The sequence below is a fragment of the Rhinolophus sinicus genome, linkage group LG05 (genome assembly GCF_036562045.2).
Source record: "Rhinolophus sinicus isolate RSC01 linkage group LG05, ASM3656204v1, whole genome shotgun sequence".
In the NCBI taxonomy this organism is placed as follows: domain Eukaryota; kingdom Metazoa; phylum Chordata; class Mammalia; order Chiroptera; family Rhinolophidae; genus Rhinolophus; species Rhinolophus sinicus.
Genome location: NC_133755.1, coordinates 82,270,631 through 82,291,966, shown reverse-complemented (window position 1 = coordinate 82,291,966; position 21,336 = coordinate 82,270,631). Strand labels below are relative to the sequence as shown.

General features: G+C 46.5%; 1 protein-coding gene across 1 annotated transcript in view; it reads right to left on the bottom strand.

Moving 5' to 3' along the window:
- Positions 1-153: 153 nt before the first annotated feature.
- The window catches only part of BLTP3A (bridge-like lipid transfer protein family member 3A), a 51,549-nt gene continuing 30,366 nt past the window's right edge, over positions 154-21,336 (bottom strand). Inside the window, exons 5-21 of the mRNA XM_019738731.2 lie at positions 21,084-21,273; positions 20,636-20,776; positions 20,053-20,223; positions 19,162-19,354; positions 15,988-16,074; positions 15,277-15,447; positions 14,733-14,872; positions 13,970-14,111; positions 13,524-13,717; positions 11,861-13,317; positions 9,836-10,032; positions 8,218-8,372; positions 7,983-8,133; positions 6,001-6,263; positions 5,433-5,541; positions 5,199-5,305; positions 154-4,800 (exon numbers count right to left, since the gene is read on the bottom strand). Coding sequence (XP_019594290.2) covers positions 4,675-4,800; positions 5,199-5,305; positions 5,433-5,541; positions 6,001-6,263; positions 7,983-8,133; positions 8,218-8,372; positions 9,836-10,032; positions 11,861-13,317; positions 13,524-13,717; positions 13,970-14,111; positions 14,733-14,872; positions 15,277-15,447; positions 15,988-16,074; positions 19,162-19,354; positions 20,053-20,223; positions 20,636-20,776; positions 21,084-21,273 — 3,994 coding nt within the window. The 3' untranslated portion in view covers positions 154-4,674. The remainder of the gene's footprint in view (positions 4,801-5,198; positions 5,306-5,432; positions 5,542-6,000; positions 6,264-7,982; positions 8,134-8,217; positions 8,373-9,835; positions 10,033-11,860; positions 13,318-13,523; positions 13,718-13,969; positions 14,112-14,732; positions 14,873-15,276; positions 15,448-15,987; positions 16,075-19,161; positions 19,355-20,052; positions 20,224-20,635; positions 20,777-21,083; positions 21,274-21,336) is intronic.

The window sequence follows — 21,336 nt, the reverse complement described above, 5'->3', positions numbered from 1 at the left end:
AAACTGGTCTTGGGTTTTTTGTGAAAATTTGAGCCCTTTCCATTTTCTACTAGAGCCATTCAAATTTCATCTCATAAGTGTAAGTAAAGCACTTAGAAGCAAAGTAAAAGCCCATACATTTCAGATTCCTATAAACATATACATCACAACCAATACTGTTTGACAAGTTTAATTTGCTTTTTTCAGGTGGTTCACAGAACCAGTACACTCAAGGTTCGATTAGATATTGCAACATTAAAATTTCCCAATACTGACCAGTATTCCAGTTCATCAGATACATTCTCATTGTTTTCCTCAAATAGAGGGGAATGAAGTGACCTTTTATTGACAGTGATTAGCAGTAATAAGGCTACAGTATTAATTGGCAATCCCCAAGAATTCTTTCTTCTCTCATTCAGTGTCATAGGGAAAAGGCTTTTGAAGCTGTTCTCTTTTGAAGCTTTCCTGAGCATGTCTTAGTAAAGATTCCAATTCTGTTTAGCACCCTAAGAGTTGGGGAAACAGCTTGGACTCAAAGTTGGGCAAATCTGACTTGTATATCTTAAATTAAAACTCGTGGCTTTAAACATGCACTTAGCCAGGGGAGAAGCACTTCAGTGGGGCGTTCCACAAAGAAATGCTGTTAAGACTCAGGCTAAATCTTAACCAAAAACTAATAAACTGGGGGGAAAAAACCAAAAAGCAGATACTCTCTCAGCTCTAACAGGAATTTTTTTAATGGTTATAGGAACTATGCCTATTGCAATTTGAGACAGTGGGTGAGGCTAAAACTTACAAATAACAAGGGAGAAAGTCCACATCCCAAGTGTGGCCATTTAGCAAAGCCTCCCAGTTAAAGATTACCCAAGTGTTTTACCTCGTGTCTGTTTTAAGAAATGGGGGAAATAATCCTCATTCAACAATAACTACTGTCCAGACCTACCCAGAGGTGAACGGGAACATTCCTATTCTAGCAGAAGGTGGGGGAGCCATAGATCTAGGTGAGAGGATAGTCCATCACACCAGAATCTCTTGGCACACTTAATAATGACCGTGGTAAATCACAAGGCAATGGCACAGCTTTTGTAGTTCTCAAAAAACCAGGTGTCCTACTAACTTGTACAGTTGTTCCCATAATTCTATGCTACTATAGCTGATTTTCGAAGTTTAGGCAAGTATTAAGGGAGACTGAAACACAAACCCTTAGTGTAAAGGTTTGGAATGGAAAGTTCCCATATCACTTCAAACTACCTTCTTTCTCCCCTACCCTCCTGAACTAGCCTAAGAGGAATCGAATGTAAGTGGGTTAAATGGAAGCACTTAAGTTATGGGGTATCTGAGGGGTGGTGTTTACCCCTTGTATAGTCCATGCACAGGAACCATTCCTTTTAGAACCATGATAAAGGGTACCTGAAGGTTGAGGCCTATGCCAAAATCAGGGTCAGATTAAATACACAGAAAAAGCAGCCATCACAAGAATAGAACCCACGCGCTTTCTGTCTTAAGTCAAAGAAACTAGGTTAATTATTCCAGTGAGTTAAAAACACCATCTGACATTGCTGCGCATCTCTGCAGCTCAGCTACGAGCTGTAAACCAGTCCGTGTGCATTAAAGTATCTCCAGCGCATCCATGTAAACAGGAAACCTGGACAATCACAGATGACATAGCTGTAAATGTTTCACAGCTGAAATGACGATGTGCAGTGGCTGAAGTCTTCGAGGGATAGTGGTTCCAGAACTCCAGACATTTTCTTGAGGTATTATTATTTCTTGTTCACAGAGTAAACAAGAGTCTTATGGCTCCGAGGCAGAAATCGTAAGCAGTCCACAGCAGCTGAGACTAGTTTTTTTCCTTCCATTTTTACCTTTACTTTTATCCTGAGGACCAACCAGTTCACATTTCTTCATTATGAGAAAAAAAATCTTCCATCCCCCATTGAATGGAAGTATGAAGTTATTACACAAGATTTTTACTCAAATCCCATGGGACAATGACCCTACCACATTTCCTGAGGCTGGATTTCAAGACACAATGGCCAAAGCTGCCAGGTAATGGGAGTCCGGAATTCTAGGGCTCCACTTGTCACACAGACAGGCGCTCCAGGAGCCCAGAAAGCTGACTGAGCTCTGGCTGTTCCACGGCTCAGCCTCGGTGTTTCCCGGATTTGTTTCTATTGCCGCCCGCCAAGCACAAGCTTAAGGTACAGGTGTATCAGACATGTTCTCTGCGTGGAGGGCTGCCAGAGGGCTACGGCGGTCACAGAGGAGCGGGAGGGACGAAAACCAGTGTGATTTTAAACCAATTGAGGTGAACCTAAGCTTGAATAATTGCAATCTGCAGTTACTGGATCTCCCTCCTCCCCTTCCGAGAACATCAGAAATGCCGTCCTTGAGACAACCCATGATCCACTTTGCTCACCATTCGGCCTTTGAAAGAAGGAAGCATTAAGGGGAGTTTGTGGAGGGACACAATTACCCTCTCAGTTGTATTTCACCAAAAATAACCCGTCTATAATTCCTCTCAGGAAGCCTAGATCATACAAGGACTCCTCTGAAACCTGCCAGTACCACCTCTTGGACGCTGAGCTCTGTAAGTTTCTGATGTGCTACAAGAAGTGCTCTCTTTAACCTGAGACAACGAGGTAGGGCCCTCGAGGAGGATCTCAGGACCTGGTGATGGCCCGCATCCTCCTCTTGACTGGGTATTTGATTTCACACTACCCGCAGCCTCCCTCTTTCCAGAACTGGAGTCGATATTTTGAAGGTGTGGTGTGTCCTCATCTAAGTACCTTGCCCCCTGATCATTTTTGCTGTTCTCTGGGCCTTTCCTCCCTTCACCACACATTTTGTACGGAAGGTCGCCAGGTAATTGAAGACATTGTCACAGCTGAGTGTGAGGTCCCGTCTCTGTTGTGTCCGTGTCCTACCTGCGGAGGCAGCCGGCTCGGCCACAGCAGCACTGCCACCGCCCCGCCCTCGGCAATGCTTAGGCTTCTCTCCCGAGTTCTAACGGAGCGGCTGATTCTTCCGTAAGTGCATTACGTTACACCTCCCTACACCTACCCTCACCTGTACTTTCCTGAGTAGTCACAGGCCGGCTTGTGGCCCTTGTGCAGTTTTGCTTTTTGTCAGTCTCTTCTGGTTTACATTTCAATGCCTGGCAGTAGCAACATTTGATTGCATTGTTCAGGGTATTTATAAAAATCTTAAATAAGGTTAAACCAAGCATCAACCAGTAGGAAACTTCTCCTGTTAACATTCTCTCCAGAAAGATGTTTATTCTTAATCCTCTAAGTTGTTTCCTAAGCATCACAAAATATTCCCATAATCTCATAGTAACTGATGCTTTTAAAATTGCCTTAATGAAGAACTTGACAAAGGTTCCTTAAAAGTCTGAACAAATTAGAGCTTGTCCCTTCCTGAACACGTTTCTTTTTATCCTCAAAAAACTATGTTATACAAGTCAGGCGTGATTTCCCATAAAGGAAACCATTTTATCTCTCCTTCAATAGGTCACGTGTAAGACTTTACTGATGACCAAATCACTATTTTACCATCTTGCCAATTCTAGGTGAGTTAGCTGATGAACTTCTGTCCAATCAACACAGCTTGACTGGATGGAATTAGATAGGAAAGAAAGAAGGGGGAAATTGTTCTTTTATAGGGCAGGGGCAAAACCTAGCCAGGGTGGAAAGGGTTTCTTGTTTTGCTTTTTTTTTTTCACTTAGGTCAAAATTACATGATTTTTAAAAGCCACAGTGGTGCAGGGTGGAGGGGAAGAGGCCACAGGTTGAGATGCTGGTGGGAAGTCATAGTGCTGGGAGAGACATGTCAGGACCCAGGGAGAGAGGAGATAACCTCTGAGGTGCAGCTATGGGAGAGAGGACTCCGGGCGGGAAGCAGGGCTCAGAATCGAGCTCCCTTACTGATTGCTCCACATCATGCCTTCAGCCTAGCTCAGAGGGAGTATTCTTTTTCTTGACTTACATTTCAAATAAATTGTGATACACAGGGAAAGATGATGCAACTGAGCCACTACTGTTGTTTACTTTCTACCACAGCATCACAATCATGAAAGCGTAACAGAAAGGAAGCTTAACCCTGAAAGAGCTGATTGTAATCTCAGCCGAGATGATATGAGCTCGGTTCCCTTTCCAGAAAAGGCAGGGTCCCAACCAACCGCCCGTATTCTTGTGCCTGTCCTGGCTCCCACCTCACTGGCCATTTCCTGTTCCACTCCACTACCATGGCCAGAGCTGAGGCCAGGGACTTCCCAGGTCTGCTACCGGAAGCTCTGGGATATCCACTCTTTGCTGGCTCTGTGAGTGACTGAGGGGGTGGGTACTTCCCCTTGTTCACGGAGGTTGTGGGGGAAGCAAATGTCTGTCCTGAAACCAGGCGGTGAAATGGCTCTACCTCACGTACAGAGGACCACAGTGCTCTATATAGGCAAGACATGACGTTTGAGCCACACACAAAGCTGCCCCCATTTCCTAGAACGTGGTCATGCTTTGCCTGGGCTTCCATCCGAGTCAGAACAGCTAGCACAATGGACGCCGCCAGGAGTGCGCTGAGCACTCCCCAGGCCCTCGGCGTCCTCGGCCGACATCTTAACACTGGAGGGTACGTTCTGTCATTGGTGCTGCCACTGCTGGTGGTCTCCTCACCTTGGCACAGATGGCTGAGCTCCTGCTGTCAGAGCTCAAAGAGCGGGTTATACTTCCGAATCTCCTGAAGAAGTTTTTCTTTATCCTGGTTGGCACTGGCCAATGCTTGTTTAGTTTCTATAAGTTCCTTTTGTAGGATAGGCAGTTCTTTCACCTGAGGAACGATAAGTAATTCACAGTTAATGAATAAGGTAACACACCTTGCAAAAAAGAAAAAAAACACAGTAAGGGAACAAGGTAGAAGAATTCAAGCAGAAAAATCCACAAGTTTAGTCAATGATCAAGAGAAGCCAACTAGATCTTCTCCCGGAGCCTAACCCCCTCGTCAGAGCTCATCAGTTATGGGGACAGCGACAGCGATATGTGACCAGCAGCCATTCACCTCCAGGCCCAATCTGCATCCTGTTCACACAAGCTGCTGCTGGGAGACAGGCGCCCACACCACCCGGCCATAGACAGCACGGGCTCCCTTCCCAGCCCTCTGGGTTACCAGCTTCTGCGATGCCAGCCCCTGAGGGCTCACGGGAAATGTACTGTGCAGGGGGTCCTTACCTGCTGTCCAAAAGCCTCCTCTGTGGGCACCAAAGACACCTGTTCTTTTGGGAGCTGTCTCTTCTCACTTTCAGGTACTTCAGCTGACGGTCTGTCATGAGCAGCAGCTGGAAAAAAAAGTAAAGGTTCTAAATGACAAACTGTTGCCAACATGCAGACAAGTCCTAGTTGTTACTTATTCCTTTACAGGATCAGAAAGGCAGAGAAGCCAGGAGGCGGACAGGCCCAACTCACCGCCGACATGGAAAACACCATCATCATCTCGCTTCAGCACGACATGTTCCATGGCCAGAGTGATGGGGACCGGGCCTGGAGACGTCGGATAGAGAGGGGGGATATCATCCTACAGGAAAGAAGGAAACCGCGTGATGTCCCCAACCAGCTCAGAGCAACTGAGGTAACAATCCACATTTCTCCCATTCAGTTGGAAGCACAGTTACGTCACTGTTTATCCTACACTCTTGCAACGTGCGAGAGGCACAACTGAGTTTCTCCCATTGAGAGATGGTGCCACTGAGGATCAGATAAACGAATGGGACTGCGCACAGCCAGGCTGCAGGCCGAAGGCAAGGTCAGTCTCTGCCCTGGAGCCAGGACTTGCTGACAGCAACGCCTATGAAGGCAGACAATTAAGTTCGTGAACTTTCCACTGTGTAAGTGCATAACACTGACTAAAAATGCTAATGTGCATCTCCTCACGTGATCCTCACAACCCTTTACGGGGACAAGGCAACAGGTTAACAGCTGTCACTGCCAGAATTCCTTGCCAAAGTCTTGGGTAAAAGCCAAAAGTTCCTCTCACCTTTAGGGTGATCCTGGAGTCCAGGAGCTCAATCTGCATGGGAACTACCACGGGAATCTCCTCGTCCTCCAAGAAGGGCCCCAGGCCATTAAGCACCGAAGTGAGCAGCTCAAGGTCACAGCCTCGAAGCAACAAATCCAGGAAGCCATTCTTGGTGGCCAGAGGGGAATGAACAGCTGCACCGGGCCCCACCTCAAAGCGAAGGCCCACCGCTGGCTTGACGTGGCCAGCCTTCAAAGTGGAGGATTCCTGAAAGTTTGTACCTTTGAGAAGACAGAAGGAAAACATAGTAATGAATTAACAGTCAGGGACTGTTCTAAGCACTTTACATATATTTCATATGTATTCTTATCAACCCTATGTCAAGAGTGTTATTCATTCCCATCTTAGAGATGAAGGAACTAAGGCACAGAGGACCACTTACCCAAAGTTACACAACTAGTAAGTAGCAAGGAGAGGATCTGAACGCAAGCAGCCCGACTGCAGCTGTGCGCTTAGCTACTCGGCTACAATGCCCAGGTGGAGGGGAGATTACGGACCAATGAAAAGCCAGCCTTGCCAACGGCGAAGGGCAAGCTCTGAAAACACAGAACCCTCAACTCTGCTACATTTGAACGTCTCTTCCTTTCTTCAAGTCTTGATCCTCTCATATAAGCCAAGTCTCTCTGACAAAGCCAAGTAGGATCAATGCTGATCTCAAAACTCCATAAAGAACAATCTCAGGTGTAGCCAAGGATAGGAACTTATATACTTACATAACTGCAAGTTGGTACAACCGTTTTTTTTGGAAAACAAATTGGCATTATCTAGTACAGTTAAAGCTATACCTACCCTAATGAGCTAGATAGTATAGCCTCGGGAATATAACCCCGAAGAAACTCTCCAACATACATACTAGGAGACACATACAAGGCAACCCTAGTTGAAGTAGCAAAAAAACTGGAAACAACCCAAATGTCTGTTCAGAATAGACTGAAATAAATATAGTAATAGGCACAGGGGATAGTCTAGGGGTGATGGCTGCACAACTGTAAACTTACTAAAATGTATCAAATTGTACATTTACAATGAGTGAATTTCATAGTATGTAAATTATACCTTAATAAAGCTGTTTTTTAAAAAGCAAAAAGTAGTGTATTTATACAATAGAATATCATATCATAGTGAAAATGAATGAATTACAGCTATTAACTCAACAACCTGAAAGAAGTGGAAGAATATCATGCATGTTACATGAAAGAAGCAAATCACAAAATACAAACTGTAATTCTATTTAGAAAAACTCAAAAACCTATAAAGCTAAATAATACATTGCTACAAACACATGTGGAAGAATTCTAAAGTAAAGCAAGAGAATGATAAACACAAAATTTAGGATCTCATTATCCCCTCTGACAGATGAGGGGCAAAAGAGGGGTTCCCGGGGAGTTCAAAGTTAATGGTGCTGTTCTATTTATTAAACTAGGTGGTGGGTACATGGGTTCTTGTATTGTTATTATTTTATGCCTTACGTATATTTTTTAAGTATTCTTTAGTATCTACTCAATATTTTAAAAAAATAATTTTTTTAAATAGAAAACAATTTTTTAAAATAAAATAAAACAAGCCCAGATTTTTCCTGTCCTCTTTTATGTGAATCATAATTCACATCAAAGGCCTTAATCTGAAGGACAGAGTTCCCTGGTCAGAAGTAGTTTGATGTTAGCAGCCACACAAACAAGTGGCCACTGTCCTCGTGTATAAGCTTGAGGAGGACGTGGGAAATGACTGGAGCACAGTCTGCTGAGCCCCAGAATGAGCTCTGGGAAGCTTCCTGCAAGGACACTTCCCCGGAGTTCTTCCTCCCCCTAGTGGCGACAGGAGAGAAGGGCCGACGGCATGGCACTGGGCGGCTGCCGTTGGAGCACAGTGACAAGAGCAGTTAAGCTGGGGCTGCCCCAGGTACATGCCATCAGCTCTCCTGGAATGGTTCCCATCCTTACCCGGGCACTGTCCATGCAAGAACTGCCAGAGTCCCACGGTGCCCAGCTGCTGGAGAGTCAGTTCCTCTGCTTGCAGGGCCATAGTCAGGTCCGCACCACGTACCTCAATCCCAATGGACACCTCATTCACCTTCAGAACCAGAACTGAGACCTGTAAAAGGAGACTCTCTTAGTTGAGCCCCACGCTTCCAGCCTAGAGCCTACCCTCTGCAGAGAAGCAAGTAGAGCAGCTGACCGGGTGAGGATTGAGGTCTTCCCCACTGGGCGAGAACGAACTGTTGGCCTCTGGTGAGCCCTGGCCATAACCATCCACAACAGGGCTCCCCTGGACACCAGCACTGTCCAAGATGTTTGGAAGAGATCCTAGTGGGAGGGAGTCTGGACCAGGCTCTGCATAAGAAAGACGACAAGAGTTTGAAAGTCAAAAGATTCGGTTCAAATACAATCTCTCAGAACAATGACAACTGTAAAAATAAAACAAAACATTTATGACACTTATGAGGCTTATGAGACAACAAAATGCGAAGACTAACCAGGTATTTGATGAATTTAAGAAATTATTGTTAATATTTAAAAATGTGATAATGGTATTTGGTCAAATTTTTAGAAGTCTGTAAATGGAAGCATCTCAAGTGTCCACAGATGGATAAATGAATAAACAAAAGTGGTATAAACATACGGCAGAATATTATTCAGCCTTAAAAAGGAAGGAAATTCTGACACATGCTACAATGTGAATGAGCCTTGAGGGCATTACGTTAAATGAAATAAGCCAGTCACAAAAGGACAAATACTGTATGCTCCCATTTATAAGAGGTACCCAGAGTGGACAAATTCGCAGAGACAGAAAGTAGAATGGTGGTTGACAGGGGCTGGAGGCGGGAATGAGGAGTTGCTGTTTAATGGGGACAGAGTTTCATTTTTTCAGGATGAAAAGGGTTCTGTAGATGGACAGTGGTGAGGGATGCACAATGATTTGAATGTGCTTAATGGCAACTGAATTATAGTTAAAAAATGGTTAAGACGGTAATTTTATTTTATGTGTCTTTTACCATAATTCAAAGTCTGCACTTTCTAGAGATGCATAATGAAAATATTTATGGATGAAATGATGTGTTTGGGATTTGCTTCAAAATAATATGGGAAGAAGGGAAGTGGGCAGAAGTCTGTATGGAACACGAATGGCCATGAGTTCGTAATGTCTGAAGCTAGTTAATGGGTATATGAGGGTTCATTATTTGATTCTACTTTTTTGTATACTTAAAAGTTTCCATAGGAAGTCAAAAATAATAACAAATCAAACATGGGCACACACCAGTCAGCGTGAGAAACAGAACGTTCTCTATTTTCTTTCCATTTCGACATTCTTAAGGGACAATTTTAAGTTTCCATTCCAATAAGCTGAAAGAACCAGTGTATCTGCCAGTGGTAACTGATCTAATTCCTAAAAGTTGTTCATTTTATCCTAGATAGAAAGATCCCAGTTGTTTTTCAACAAAACACATAGTTAGGCAAAAAAAAAAAAAAAGAAAAAAAGCAGACAACAAACACACACCCGTGACACCAGCCCCAAGATCAATCCTGCAGACACAGCTGCATGGCTGCAAGACTGGCGGTCTCCTCTGGTCCAAGTCTCATTCTGTGATAAAGGTCAAGCACTCACCAGTAACCTAGAAGATGTGAGGATAAATCTAGAGCCACGAACCCATTAAAATTTCCTTTTTTTGGTTTTGGTTAAGAAAATGTCAATGTTATCAAATGTGAGCTCCTTCTGCATCCTGCCAGTCTGGAAAGAGGCAGCAGAGAGAACCCCCTGGACTTGTGCGACGCTGCCTGGCTCTGCCTCCACTTACCAGACTCCACGAGCATCACGAAGCTATCGCTGCCGTCGCTGTCCACTGAAATCCGGTCTTCAGGGCCACTGTTATCCAATGAGACAGCATCAAATGACTGCTGAGACACCGTCCTCTTCATGGAGAAAAATCGGAGTCGGGCAGCACCTCCACTCACTGGGGCTGCCACCCCCTCATCTATCTTGGCCATGGGCTCCCTGTTTAAAAGACAAAAGCAAACCCACAGATGTGGCTTAGGAAACGTTGGTCTGTCCCCTTGTCATACGCATCCCTTTCAGCCAAGACAGTTACTGCACACACAAACTTTGATGTCAACTATCACCCTCTAGTCCAGTATCACCACGATCATAGGGGTCACACCATTTTCCCACAGCTGGCCTTTCTGAACACTCATATTCCAGCATTTCGAACTGCATAAGCAGCTCTCCCATATCAACATTAAATGTCAAGGTTATTTAAGGTCATCCCCTATAGAGAAGAGGCCACCTAGAGCCCTGGTGCTAATGACTGGCCCCCGAAGCCACCCACATTCACTCTACAAGTATTTACTGCATAACTTCTGCACACGGGGCACCATACTAGGCACAGGGTAGAGGCGGAGGGTGAACAAAGTGCCGAATAAGACACCCTTGTCCTCAAAGAACTTACAATCTACCAGGAGAGAGGAGACGCATACACACGTACCATTACATGGGAGTACGTTACACACCATAAGAGAGGGACAGAGGAATGAGCCAAAGGCCAGGCTATAGTAAAGAGGGGAAACGAGAAGGAGAAAGGGGGTCAAGACCTGCTTTGTGGGAGGAGGTGGCATTTGAGTTGGTCCTTGAAGGACGATGAAAGAGACAGGGAAGAGGGCATTCTGTGGGGAAGAAACAGCATAAGCAAAGAAAACAAAAGGTACTTTTAGAGACAGTAAGTAGCTCGACACCAGTAGATTGTGTTGGGGGGAGCAGTGGAAGATAAAGCTAGAACGGCACAACATAGTAAAAAGGAGCCTGGAACTACTCTGAGTGTTGTTGGATTATTGTATCATTCACCGCTTTGCGTTTTCCCCCCTCCTTCCTCCTAGACTACCTATGCCCCCCAGGCACCAGCACACCCACAGGCAATGCTGAGAGGCCCACTTAAGACAATCGACTTAGACAAAAGCTCTAAAGTCACTGGTCTTCATACCATGGTCCCCAAACCACAAAGGGTCCCAGCAAAGAGTTCCCGTAGTCTTCATTAACTTTCCTAAAACCACAAGGCACCCAAGGAAACATCTGCACCTTTTCTGTGTCTTTCTGCTTCCTTCCTACCGTATCTCCAGTGTCTAACACAGAGCCTGGCACACAACATGGCTCAAATAATATTGCTGAACAAGTGGATGAAATTCTTCCTTCTCCAGGACTCTGGCAGACGCTGACAAGGTTTACCAGAAAGAGCAAGTCCGAAGCCCCAAGTTTCTCTCTGCAATACAGGATTCACAGGTACATCCTCTCTGAAGCCTGTTTCCTCAGCTACAAACTAGGGATACAAGTTTCTGCAGCTGCCTGTCAGGCTGCTGAGGGGATCAAGTCAAATGAATTTTACATGAGAGGCCAGCGAGCAGAACAAAATATCACAGATACCAGGTATTATTACTCTGACACAGCATGTCTGTGTCAGTAACAGTAAATAGGTGAAAGAGGAGATAATTAGATCCTAAAAGCAATAAATGTTGACTGGAAAACTGCCCAAGAACAGGCTATGGTATGTGGAGGCATGTGAAAATCCACGGGATTTCGTGTTATTTTATTGCCATTTCTGGTTCCTCCCCTATCACAGAATTAGATGTAGCCTGAAAATGAGTCTCTCCAATTGGTGCCTGTCTCCTCCACGCAGCCTGAAAACGCCTCCACTGCCCTGCAGGCAGCTCTGAACACTAAGGGCTTTGCTACGTGAACTGGGCCGTCCTGTGCAGGCCTCTGGACTGTGGCGCTTCCCAGTCTAACTGCGCACACAGGACGGGCCTCACGCACACCGACCCCGGGACTCACTCACTTGGCTGGGGGCAGGGACAACATCTTGTGCACGGTGGAGGTCATGCGGTCTCGGCCCAGGCTGAAGGCGTCCTTAGTCAAGGACACAGCTTCCTTGGTGAGGTCCATGGTGGCGTGCAGGGCCTCCTTGGTGGCGTCCTTGGTCATGTGAATAGCACTTGACAGTTCTCCCTCAATGTTCTTCAAAGGCATAAGTTCGCCCTGTCCATTCACAGCGGAATCCCTGCCACTGGGGGGCTTCGGCGCAGCTGGTGAGCTGGGGGCTGGGTCTCTGCTCAGCCTCTTGACCTGCTGGGAATCCACTGCTTCGTGGCCCTTCCCCGCCAGCTGCTGTGCGAGAGAGTCCGAGTCCTGCAGCTCTCCATTGCTATGGAGAGGCAGTGGCCCATCCTGGGACGCGGCCCGATTGTCAATGCCACTGTCCTCCAGAACCTTGTCAGGGCTTGCGGGGCCCTGGTCTGAGGAGGCATCAGACTTCAGCTCGGGATCCTCGGAAGGAGACAGCTCCGAGTCTATAAGGCTGGTGGTACCTGAACCTGCGGACTCAGCTTCCACAGCCCCAGGGGCAGGACGCATGAGCAGAGCCACCTCAGCACTGGGGAAGAGGACCCCAATGCATGCTGTCTGGTCCTGCAGGGGACACCCAGTCATGGCCTCGGTATCCTTGGTCAGCTGCTCCTGAAGCCCCTGCAGCACGTCCTTCAGGCGGAGCAGGGCCAGGTACTGGTAGTGGTCGAGCCTCACGCGGACATGGGCTGGGGAGTGGACGAGCACGTGCACATCTGCTGCGTCCTGCAGCTGGGTCACAGGCCCTTTGCTGTCCACACCACCATTGCCTTCTCGCAGAATTTCCATGACTTCCGTAAGGCCCAACAGGCTTTTCAAATCATGCTCGGTCTTTGACCTCAGATGGGACATAGGGTCAGGGGCAAGGGCCTCAGACGGAACAGGACTGCCAAAGCTGGCGGATGGTTTCAGCCTCCCTTCTGTGGCCAAAAGGAGCTTCCGTGCCTGCTCCTGCTGCCAGCGGACAGGGAGACAGGCCCAAATGGACAAGGGGAAGGGGGCCACAAAATTCAAGGTACGGCCTTTGAAGTTCTCTGTTCCCTCAAAGTCCAAGGAGATCTGGGGGAAGTGGACAGACCAGAGATCCTGGGAAGCCTTAGGCCTCTGGGGAGGGAGAGTATTAGGCTGAGGGAGTCTGGAATCCATCTGGAAGGCATGATGCAAAAACAGTATGTGCAGAAGGCTAAAGCCACCTGGAACCTTGGGGAAGTGAACATAATTGGAATGAAAGAACTCGGCAGCAGCAAAACCCCGGAAGAGACTTTGGAGGTCTGGACAGCTAGAGTGTGGGGCATGACGTGTGTTGGTGGCAGTCATGCCTGCTGCAGAGAAGACGAGGGCCTGCGGCCGATGCAACCGAGCCTGCTCTCTCTTTTCCAGCGGGAAGCTCACCTTCAGAGAGAAAATGAAACCTTATTCAGAAAGGCCATCAGAGAATCTCCACACTCCACCATTAATACACACATGAAAGACCGTTTGGGCTGAGAAGCTGTTTTTCTTACTTCTATCAAATGGACAGAGCAGAACCCTGGATTATAACACTGGGAGAAATGCAACTGTGGCTGCCAACAGGGAACAAAATCCCACTGTCTCCCTACCTTCAACCAGAAGGCATCCAGTCGGATGTCCAGGTGTTCATCTTTTTGGCTTGAATCTTCCAGTTTGTAGATAGCTTTGAACTGCTCTAAGCTGCGGTATAAATCCAGGCAGAAGAGATTTCCCCAGAGCAAGCTGACAGGGTCCATAGTAAATGTCAGACCATTTAACTGAATGTAGAGATTGGGACAGGGAACTGGAAAGCAGAGAAAAACAGAATGACCATGTACAAAGTAGCAACGGGACTCCTACTTACCAACTAATATTCATTTTACTACCAAGAAAGCAAATGCACATATTTATACAGGGCGAGTTTTTAACAAAGGTGTGCTAAACTCACACCCCCAAACCTCCTAACAACAAATGAGAACACACGTCGTGGCCCCGAGGGTGTCAAACGGGAAGAGCATACGCTGGACAGTAAGAAATGACCAGTTCTGATGCCTACCTGGAAGCTCCTGATTATCTGGGAAATAATACTCTGTGAACTCAATGTGAATGGCAGAGACCTGAGTGGGGAGGTTGTGAAGTTTCCGACTGCAGGAAAGGAGTGTAGACGGCTTCTTACTGGGCTGTCCAGCTGTAGAAACCTACACAATCACAAACGACCGTCAGCATCTATACTGCACCCAGAATAGAATTTCCTCACTTTCTTCTACTATCCTTCTGAAGGCCGTCCCAGGGAGCACGGCGCTTTTACACGTGTTCCAGGCATCCTAACACCTGCCTTGAACATTAGCCACAAGTTCGTTTTTTCAATGGAAGCTTTGGAGTAGGGTATTCAGAGGAAACTAGGAGAATCCCAAGTTCTGATCTCAGCAACTATGCTCAGAAAGAAACAGATGCCCAGGTACAAAACAAATAAGTCACAGGGATACAACGTACAGCACAGGGAATATAGTCACTAATATTGTGATAGCTGGTACGGTGTCAGATGGTGGCTGGACTTATCGTGGTGATCACTTCTTTAGGTATATAAATGGTGAATAACTATGGGGCACCCCTGAAACTAATGTAATATTGCATGTTAGCTATAGTTTAACACAAATCTTTAAAAATTTTTTTTACAAAGAGGGAGACAAACAGACAAGTGTTGACCCACCAGGAGTAAGGGAAACAGCCCCCAATTCCACAACTTTGTTCACACTGGTTGCCTTTGAAATGACCTGCCCCGGCCCTTTCCGACGCCGTCCCGTGTCCTGGGCCCTCACCTGGTGAATGTCCAAGTCATCCACCCGAATCACCACGCAGCTAGAGCGCAAGCGGTGCCACGCTGGAGGCCGGAAGGCAGCCTGTCGGCCCTGACCGGGGCTTCTCTCAAGGGGCTTCTTTCGAGGAGTGGAGAGGGAATCTAAATAAAAAGAAGGCAGGGAAGAGAATCAGATACATTCAACTCCCATTATTAATAGGAAGTAAAAATCCTAAGATCATTAAGGCTGCATGTAGGAAATAGGGCTTAAGACTGTGTAGCTCCTGGATGGAACTCAAAAGTCATATTCGCCCTAAGACCAAGGGAACAGCCTATGAGCAGAGGTGATGACAACCTCTCTTCAACACTGCAGCTATCCCTGGGGACAAACAGGACTCTGTGCAGAAAAAAGTCACTGATGATTCTCCATGGGATACGGTTGGGATAATTAATTAGCCAGGAATAAGTTGGGATGATAAGCTAGTCCAGTGTTTTATCTCCACTGGATATTCCAAGGTAAACGGCAAGAGGTTACAATGCGAGTCCTCCAGTTCCTCATAACCTACCTGCTTTCTTCCGGAAGGGAGAGTCTACCCCCAGGTGCCAGGGAGGCTGCAGACCTGTCTCCTCATGCCACTTCTCCATTTTACTCTGAAATTCCATCACCAGTTTCTGGGCCCACTGGCCTCGGGTCTCCATGGCGTCACAGTGCCGCACCCAGTGTTTGCAGCTATCGCCTGTGCAATAGAGACGCAAAAAGATTTTAATCCAATAGAGAAGCAAAAAGATCATGATCCAATGTTCCAATTTTTCCTTTCCATTGGTCTAGTGATAGTTCAGAATCTGATCCCTCAGCCCCAATCCAGAATTCTCTGGAATAAGTACAAATTATCCAGTGAGAGCACTCAAGTTCTTCTGGATTCCATACGTGATTTTTCCCTGAGATTCCTGAAGACCAGCTGCTGACTGCTGCCATCTTTGACCATAAACTACTGGAGAGGCTCTAAATCTAGTAGCAATAAGGGGCAGAGGGGAGAATGAAAAGCGACACCTCAGGCACTGCCTTCCCTCCCTTCTTCCTCTCATCACTGACAAAGAATCATCAATTAATGGACCCTGAAAGTTTCCAGAAGATGTCCTCTTGAAGAGGGTTATTTCCAATACCTCATGTGCTGCAATCCCTCGCACCTTCTTGCTGGGCAGTCAGGGGTGAACCCAGGAATCTGTTCTCAATACCTGGGCTATGCTAGAACTTCCCCCATTCAGAAATCTCCTACCTGCCCAATGGAAGGGGTAATAGTCAAATGCCATCTTGCGGAAGGTAAGCTGCATGGCACCACCCATGAGTCTATTTGCAGAGACACCTATAAAAGAAAAATAAAGGTGAACAGCAGCAGAAGGAACAAAGAAGCCTAAACACCACTTGAAGCATTAAAAGTCCCCTTGAGGGACTGATACACAGTTTCCTAAAAGACCGTGATGTCAGGTGATTTGCAAAACCAAGTCCCCCCTCTTTCGAGTTGCAACAGTCAATAGACATGCTCTGAAAGATCAAAAATGTACGTTCTACTGTCTCTGTAAATGACTGCCAGATTTCCAGAAAGGCAAAAGAAACTGTAAAACTCAGGATTTAAGAATTCTAATCTTAGGTCTCCCGCACACATGTTCTACAACCTTGATTGATTGGGTCCCCCAATCCTAACAATATTTGTATTGCTGCACAATACATCACAACGCCTGGAGAGGTGTAAGCCAGATTCCCCAAAAAACAGGGCCCATGTTATTTCCTTTCATACCTGGGCCTCACAGCAAAAGCTGTGTATTAGACAATCATTATATACTATACATACAAAATATCATGGAATATAAAAATACTGCACTAACAAGAACACTGTAAAATAAACAGAAAATTGTAGGTAAGTTGGAACTTTTAGCAATAAGTCAAATATTGTATTATGTTTATCTTGAATTTACATGAAATTCTTAATGAATTTTCCAGGTTTCTATCTTATCTCTCCAACTAGACTCTAAGAACTGTAAGAGTAGGGAATATTCATCTACATTTATGTATTGTCTGACCTACCCTGTTCCTCACTTCCACTCCCTCCCCTTACTAGGGTGAAGGGAAATACCATGGGGTTGTATCAAGCACTTGAAACGTAGCTGGTAGAAATGAGGAACTCACTTAATTGTGTGTAATTTTAATTTAAACAGCCAGATGTGGCCAGTGGCTACTACGCTTGAGAGTTGTAAAGCAATACTACCCAATAGAAATACACTGTGAGTCACATAATTTTCAATTTTCTAGTAGCCACATGAAAAGATTTTTTAAAAATGAAATTAATTTTAATAATATATATTATTTAAACCAATATACCCAAAATATTACCCTTTCAACATGTAAACAATATGAAAATAATTTTCAAGGTATTCTACATTATATTTTTATACTGTATCTTTTTTTCCCCCCTTCTTCTGCCTCCCCCCGCCCCCCCTCCAGTTCCAGCCGTTGTTTCAGTCTAGTTGTGTAGGACACAGCTCCCTGGCCCACGCTGGTATTATGAGCCTTGCGCTCCCCCCGGCTGAGGCAGTCGGTTGCCGGTCAGTCAGCCACTCACGGTAGCCCAAGGCAGCTCAAGGCCGCTCATGCCGACCTCCCGCTGCCCACCGCAGCCCAGCTCCAGGGAGAGCTGTTGTTCACAATCTTAGCTGTAGAGGGCGCATCTCACTGGCCCATGTGGGAATGGAACCCGCGACATCAGGGTTAGGAGCACGACACTCCAAACACCTGAGTCACTGGGCCATCCGGTATAACGTCAAAATTCTATGTGTATATTACACTTGCAGCAATCTTAGTTTGGATCAGCCAACATTTCAAGTGTCCAAGTCACATGTGACGAGTGGCTACCACACTGGACAGAACAACCCCAGAGAATCTTACAGCCCTTTCCACACCACCTGGTTCTCCCTTCCCCATTCTCCCTAAACCCAAGAAGAAGAGTCACAGTCCCAAGAACTGTCACATCCCTCACCTGGGGATGGTAGGCCAGGACTTATCCCCATCTAAAAATGTCACATCAAAAACTTCCCTAAATTCCACCAAATAGATTAATTTTGCTTAATAAATCAAGGGCTGCAGGGAAGGCTACAGTCACGTCACAGTGGGATTACAGGACCCTGCCACACGCCGGGCACAGTGCTCTACTCCCCTCATCAAGGAAGAGGATGAAACTCCCAATAGTGTATCTTTAACAAAGGCTTCTGAGCGGACTGAAAACAAAACAAACAAAACAGAGCCTTTAGAGTAACACTTGGAAGAAACAACCAAACAAAATAATAATCATTTTAACAAAGAACTTCCAAAATGAATGGGTGGCAAACCAGTGAGCAATGTATTCCCTGTGGTGGCAAAAACAATCTTTACGCTGTCACTGTTCCTTTCGGCTCGCAGTGGGAGTAGAGGGGGGCTGAAGTCACCTCAAGACCAAGGAACAGCCAAGCAAGAGAGGCAATGCTGTTTGGTGCGCCAGCAGGAAAAGAAAAGGAGGTACCCCAAGGAAAGTTAGTCTCGGTCTCATTAAGAGGCAGACATAACCTTCAGAGAGGGTAAGGCAGCAAAAAACAAATCTACCACACGAGCATCTAAAATCAAGAACTGGTGGCAAGGGGAAGTATAGACAGAAAACAGACAGAATATTGCAAAAACAGACATCAGAATAATAATACTTAGTATCTGCCTATAATTAAGGTCCTCAAAATTCAGTATATTATCTCATTTGAGCCTGACAACAACCTATGAGGTAAATAAAACATAATTTAACTCAAGTTCACAAATAAAGAAACTCAAAGAGGTTCAGCAAGCAGTTAAATGATTTCCCCAAGGCTCATGAAGGAAAGAAATGAGTCAATTCCTTTTCCATTCTGAATAAACGTATATGTGTATGTAATATCAGTTGCTCTAACGGACATAAAAGCAAGATAAGAACACGGCATAACCTCTCTGTTTGGGAAGAGCACATTTACACATCATAATTATTTCAACTGACTCAAAAATATGAAAATTCTGAGGTTTCCTAAAGTTGAATTTACTTTCCTAACACACCAGTTGTCAGCATTGCCCAAGGGACTTGCAGAGAGGAAAAAAAAAAGTATGCACTGCGTGGGCTGTACCCTTGAAGATTGTGACTTACGTGGGGGAGGGGAGAGCCCCAGCTTCTGTATTTTATTACGTGTTACAGGCGGTTCTGTTGCTGCCTGAAGGCTGAACAGCACTGCTTACGTTAACAGAAAGAGAGCTACCAGCAGAAGGCGGAAGCTCGAGGAATGCCTGTGATCGAGGGAAGCCAACCCAAGTCTCCACAGGCTCTGGAAAGAGCCTTCCTCCCCAAGCTTTGCCCGGAGCTAAAGGCACGGATGGACCACCCAGCCCAGGCCCAGGCCTCAGGGGATACCTGGCTCTCGGGACTGGCTGTCATCACAGATGTGCAGGTCCAGGCGGGAGATGAGCAGATGGTAGGATGACTCTTTCACGTCAAAGTTCTCAAAGTACTGGCTGAGGCGGTTGCTACTGTTGCTGCTGCTGCCCTGGCTGCCACCAAATGCCTGGGCCCAGGACTGCTGGGCACTGGGAGCAGGTGGGGTGGTCTGTATGTAACAGAGAAAAACAGGAAGTCCAGACCCTGAGAGACCCCTGTGCAAGCTTTTTCAAAGCGTTAGTCCAGCCTGAAGAAAATCACAATTTAGCAAGACACTCCTTCCCTCTCCTCGCTGTTCCCCTGGTAACTCAGTGAGGTCTGTCCCAAGTAAATAACACAAATTCCCAAAACCCTTAATTATGAGTCTAGTAACTGTCCGAGTACTGCTCTGAGATCTGAGTTGCACCCCAAGCTCTTCCTCCGCAGGACTTAGCTGACTGATGCTAAAACACCTCCTCAGGAAGTCTTCCCAAAATGCCCTCTTTCAGCCGGGTAGCTGGATGCCCCGTCTCTGTGCCCTCACAGCATAGTGTTTACTGCTGCTGCAGCGCTTATTACATCATAGCGTAAGAACTTGTTTATGGATCCAGATTTCAAAACTGAGAGCTCCAAGGACAGGAACAAGAGGCTATTCTCCTTTGCCTCTCCAGTGGCTAGCACTGTATACCCAACACACGGGAAGCACCCAATGAACAGAGTAAATGAATAAATCAGAGGCCCAGGCAAAGCCTATGCACATTTAGAAGTAAATGACAAGTCCCCCAAATAAATAAGCCAAACAAAGTGTAGGCCCCGCCTGTGCTCGTATGAATTAGGCCCAGCCGCCCATCTCCCCAGCCCCGCCCAGGGCAGCTGTTCTGCGCCTGCCTGTACAGGTTCGGGGGCCAGGCTCTTCCTCTGCTGGGCGGCCTTCTCCATGGCCTCGCTCAGCGACTCCGCGTACTTCATCATGGCCTTGAGCTGCGAGTCCGTCAGCACCCAGAGCAGGTCATCCAACAGGAACATCAGCTTGGAGGCGACCACGTTGCAATCCTTGGTCTGAAGGGGCCACACAGAGCACAGGTTCAACACGTGGCATCATGCCAACTCCTCAAAGTGACTGTCACCCAATCAATTTCAGAGATGGCTTTTCAATCCCCAGTATAGGAAAGGGAAGTGTATAAGCGCTTTGGAGAGTCAATTTCTTAAAACTAAAAGCAGCAATAGACAACTTCCAGATGCCTAAGTCGGTGTCCCTATATTAAGTAAAAATTGTGGTTTCCAAAATTAAGATGTAAGGACATGGAAATGTTCTCTTATTGGGGGATATTGTACAACACTGAAACACAGGCCCTCCCTTTTCGACTGTCATTCTAGGGACCAATAACATTCCCAACAGAGGGTACCCCCACTCCCAGGCTGTCCGGGAGAACGGAAGACAGAAGTTTTCGCGAGCACAGAGAGCACTCACTCTTCTCTTGAGCGCTATCTGGATCCTGCCTTGGTTGGTGATGAGCCTCAGCGGGGTAGTGACCAGGTCCTGATCACCGCTGTCTGTCGCATCTGCCTCAATCCGCAGCGTCTGCCAAGTTATTTCTTTAAATGTCAAAACCTGGAAGGAGACAGTAAAATCCCTGAATTCTGTGCATGAAAGTAACTAAGAGGCAGAACGTCCAAGGAGAAAAGACTGGCAAGGCAGACTCCCAGCATTCTCAGCGAGGAGCCTACCCACGGAAGGCAGTGGATCAGCGATCCTTAACTGAGGAAAGGATGTAGCAGTAACGCTGGACAAGAGACCCTGGGCTCCGAGGAATAGGGCATCATTTGAGGAAATCCCCAAAGGGGCAATAACATCCTTTAAGAATTAGCCCTGCTTTGAATCCCCCCATTCTCTCCTCTTGTAATGCTATGGCTGTCACCTCTCCTCGGCGGGGGTCGGTGATGCGGGTGAGACGGAGGTCACTCTGCTCCCAGTTGGGGTTGACACTGTAGCCCTGGAGCTGCCACAATTCAAAAGAAGCGTGGAAGGCCTTGGAGTGAATCTTGATGGTGATGGAATTGACAACGATGAACATCCCCTCCACAACCTTCTCGGCAAAGCCATATTCACTACAACAAACGAGGCAGACCCACGTTCAGAATCACGTGACACTATGCGCACACACGCTCTTT